The 4,604-nt window shown below is 33.9% G+C and overlaps 1 protein-coding gene across 1 annotated transcript; it reads left to right on the forward strand.

Annotated features, from left to right (window-relative positions):
* The first annotated feature begins 2,523 nt into the window (after positions 1-2,523).
* LOC145577806 (protein FAR1-RELATED SEQUENCE 5-like) lies at positions 2,524-3,670 on the forward strand. The gene is made up of 2 exons (XM_081635244.1): positions 2,524-2,790; positions 2,927-3,670. Exons 1-2 carry the CDS (start codon positions 2,524-2,526, stop codon positions 3,668-3,670), a joined length of 1,011 nt encoding a protein of 336 aa, XP_081491370.1.
* Positions 3,671-4,604: the final 934 nt, after the last annotated feature.

Below are 4,604 nucleotides of genomic sequence, written 5' to 3' on the forward strand. Positions count from 1 at the left end.
TGTGGACCAAAGGTCTCACGTGCCAAACCAAGCTGCAAAACACACTTAAATCTTCCCGGCCCAGCCCACTGAAATCTCTTCTTTCCCAGCCCAGCCTACTAACTTCTTTCCCCTGCTTTATCTTCGATGCCATTAACAAGTTTCTTCAGAGCTGGATTTTTATTCTCTCCTTCTAATTCTAATCAAATCTAGGGTTTATAATTCCTCCCTAATCAATCAATTTATGCAAAATTCATGGAAAATTCTTCTATACAATCAATTGAAATTGATCTAAATCGAAATATACATGACACTATAGAAAACTTCGATATTAATGTCATCAATTTTGATCTGAACGATGAAGCTCAAATTGAACTTTAACCAGAAGATGAAGCTGTTGAAGATGTAGAATAAACTATTATTAAAGTTGAGGATGAGAATGAAGTTCATGAGGAAAATCAACCTCTAATGCAAGCTCAAGGTATTATACAATATATATATATATATACTACCTCTGTTAACAGTTATTTGCAACATTTACCAAAAAAGGGTGCTAACTATTATTTGCAACATTCCCAAATCTTTCCATTTTTAGGAACTTTTTTTAAATGAAATTACGAAAACACCCTTACTTAAAACTTTATAACATCATTTACATACTTAAAACATAATTGATTAAAAACTAATCTAATCTAATTAAACTTATTTTATCTTTCAATAATCATCAATCCAATGATCCATATTCATCTCTTCATCTTCCCCTCCTTCATCATCTTCTTCCTCTACCCCATTATCTTTCTCTCTCCTCCATAATCTAATATCTCCATCTTTATCCTCTTCAACATTAACTTTCTCTCTCCTCCTTCAACCACTTTTCATGAATTGAAGAAGAAAGACACTCAATTTCAGATCTGGAAAAATGGTCTCGGTTTAGTGGGTTTGGGATCTGGGTTTGTGGGTGGTAAGTTAGTGCATCTGGTCTGGGTCTTGGTGCGAGGGTCTTGGTTTCTTGGGTCTAGGTATTAGATGGGTTTCGGTGGTGGTCGGTGATTTTGGTGGTTCGTGGTTGAATTTGGTGGTTTGTGGGGGTGATTTTGGTGGTTTGTGGTTGGATTTGGTGGTTTAGGTGGTAGTCGAAGGGTTTCAATGGTTCGTCGGTGATTTTGGTGGTTCGTGGGGGTGGTTTGGGTGGTTCGTCGAAGGGTTTCAATGGTGGTGGTTTTGTGTTCTGGGTTTCGGTGCAGGTTTGGTGGTTTTGGTGGTTGTCGATGGTTTTGGTGGTGGTTCAAGGTTTAATGGTTCTAGATTTTTGTGTGGTTATGGGGTTTTTTTTGTTTAATTGCTTTTTTTAGGATTAATACTTAATCACATGCCCTTACTTTTCAATAATCATGCTTAAAAACTTTTGCCTAAGATTCCACGCAGACCCCCTTTGTTGCAAATAACTGTTAACGGAGGTAGTATATGCAATTGATTTTAGAATTTGATAATGTGAATTAAGAGATTATGAAACTACAACTGTTTGTTTGGAAAATTAAATTAGGCATTTAGGTATTAATTCGTATTATTGTAACTAGTTGTGCGTAATTTATGTTGATTGAAAATTAAATAGGTTTACAGTAGTTATAGACTGCAAAGTCACTTTTAAGTAACATAGTTGCCTTTAGTGATAATATAGTGATCAATTTTTTTAAAATAAATACATGGTACTTAAATGATGGTTGTTAGTGCTTTTCTGATATGCCTGCTGTGCTTTAGACTTTAGAGTGCAAAAGCCATATCTCCAATTTGACCCATATAAATGATTATTATGGATGGTGCAAATAATAATGATGAGATTAGTGGTTGGTTAGTAGGAGAAACTCGAGTAACACTTGCGGAAATACATGAATTGTATTGTCAACATGCTGCTGCAATTGGTTTTAGTGTTAGAAAAGCAAAACAAACAAGCAAAACCGGAACTAAAGATATCATCACCAAAAAGTTCTTTGTATGCTCTGCAGCTGGACTAAGAACTTCTGGTAAAAAGAAGGAAAAAATTCTAGAAGAAGTCTTAATAGAGGAAAGTTCTTCGGTTAAAAAAAAAACAAGAAAAAGTAGGAGAGTTCTAATAATAACAAGGACGAATTGTAATGCTTTGATAATAGCAAAATTGAATGAGGAGGGGAAATTTGAGATAGTTCAGCATGTGTTGTTGCACAATCATCCATCACTAGACCACAATGGAACCATTTCCACCGTTCAGAGCATGCAAATAGTGAATTTAAAGGGCAAGCAATTGAGGCCATGCAAGAATCTGGACTAAGACCTATGGAATTCTTTAATTACATGTCAAATGAAGCTGGAGGAGAAGATGCTATTGGTCATACAGTGATAGATCACATGAATTATTGTTATAAACTGAAAATAAAGGCCATTAAAGGAGGAGATTCTCAAGTAGTTTGTGACAAATTACAAGAAGCTTAATCTGAAGACCCTAACTTCTTTTTCAGGGTAAGGTTGGATGCAGATGGAAGGGTTTGTAACTTGTTTTGGACGGATTCCATGATGTTTGAAGATTACAAAATATATGGGGATGTCACTGTATTTGACACCACATATAGGACGAATCGCTACAACCTCATTTGCGCACCCTTTGTAGGAATAAACAACCACTGGAAGAACACTATGTTTGCTTGTTCTTTTATTGGTGATGAGACCATAGAGTCATTTTTGTGGCTATTTGAGACCTTAAAAAAGGCAATGGGTGGTAAATGTCTAGTCTCACTGTTTACAGACCAAGATGCAGCCATGGCAGCAGCAATACCCAAGGTAATTTCTAATTTTGAAGGAACTTTTTGACTACTACTACATCTAAATATGTTTGTACTGAAATTATGTTTAGTTACCTTTATTTTAAATGTAGTAACCATTTTTGAAACTATAGTAACTGTATAAAAATTTGCAGGTATTTCCAAACACTAGACATAGACTATGTCTATGGAATTTGATTCAAAATGCTGTAACAAGATTTGGAGTTTTGAAGAGTGATGACACATTCAAAGCTGCTTTCACGAAATGCTTGAGTGGTTATATTAAAGAAGCTCAGTTTAAAGTATGTTGGGATTCAATGACGACAAAGTACAAGCTGAAAAACGACAGTTGGTTCAAAAGGTTACATTCACTAAAGCATAAGTGGTCAACAGCTCTAAGTAAGGACTTTTTGTCCGCAGGAATCTTGTCGTCACAGAGAAGTGAAAGCACAAATCACGCAGTGGGATTCAAAGCAAACAAGAAAACTAGTTTGACAGAATTCTACAACATATTTCAAAAGACAGTGAAGACTTGGAGAAGGAATGAGGATTTTTATGAGTTCAATAGCACAAAATTAATTCCTACTTCAAGTTATCCGATGTTTGCCTTACTTAAACATGCTGCTGAGGTTTATACACATACATTATTTAGGGACTTTGAAGAAGAATTCAACCTAACCATTGGATCTCAAACTAAACTGTTATTGATTAATGGAGGCAAAATGGTTTACCAATTGTACCTTGAAGGTAGAGATGGCACAACTCAAGCAGTAACTTATGATCCAGCAAACCAAAAAATTCAATGTCCATGCAAGAATTTTGAAGAGTCGGGTTGGTTATGCTTCCATAGCCTTAGAATCTTGCACATGCATTCCGTTGAAAAAATCCCAGAGCAATAAATATCTTTCAGGTGGACTAAAATGGCTAAGGTTGAAGTTTGGAAAAGTAAGGAGGCAGAGCAAAAGAAGAAGGGGACATTAAACAACAATCTTTTGCGAAGCTTTCTTCTAAGACTTTCCTTGCTTGTTCAAACAAGGAATAAAGCAGATGAGTATTCTAATACCTTATAAACAGAGACCCAAAGCCTCCTTCTCTAAGCTTGTTGTTGTGTGAAAAATAATTGGTAGCTTGCTCTACTGCACCGAAGGCTCCTTTTAGTTGTTAAACAAAGGATCCTTTTAGTTCTTAAAGCTTTCTTGTTCACCTTCCCTTGTTTTAATTGTATTCTGTGATCAACAAATAAGAAATCAAGAAAAAGAAATGCTCAATTCTTAAAACCACTGGTTATTATGATGTAGTGTCTTTTATGATTGACATAGTAACCTGTAATTTTGAGATATATATTTTTTGGAATAGTAACCTTTTTTTACAATATAGTGATCTTTATTCCTAAATAGTAATCTTTATTTAATACCCTTGTATTGACATAGTTTTTCACCATTAATTAACATATAGTCCATAAATTTAACATAGTTACCTTTATATTTAGAATAGTAACCTTATTAATAAAATAGTAACTTTATTTTAACATATAATGACCTACGATAATTGCCATTAATTTAACATAGTCCTTAATTTTGACACTATACAATATTAAAAACGAAGTGACCTTTTTTCACCAAACAAAGACCATATAAATAATATAGTGACTTTTTTTTAACATATAGTGACCTATGATAATATAGTTACATTTCATTGTTAACCTTTTTAATATATATTTAACCTCTAATATTAACATAGTTACCTTAACATATATAGAGACCTTTTTTAATTTTAATAACAGAGAACATTAATAATTGAATTAAACAAACAATATACCATTTTCATAAAATG

Source organism: Chenopodium album, chromosome 14 (assembly GCF_948465745.1).
Source record: "Chenopodium album chromosome 14, dcCheAlbu1.1, whole genome shotgun sequence".
Classification (NCBI taxonomy): domain Eukaryota; kingdom Viridiplantae; phylum Streptophyta; class Magnoliopsida; order Caryophyllales; family Amaranthaceae; genus Chenopodium; species Chenopodium album.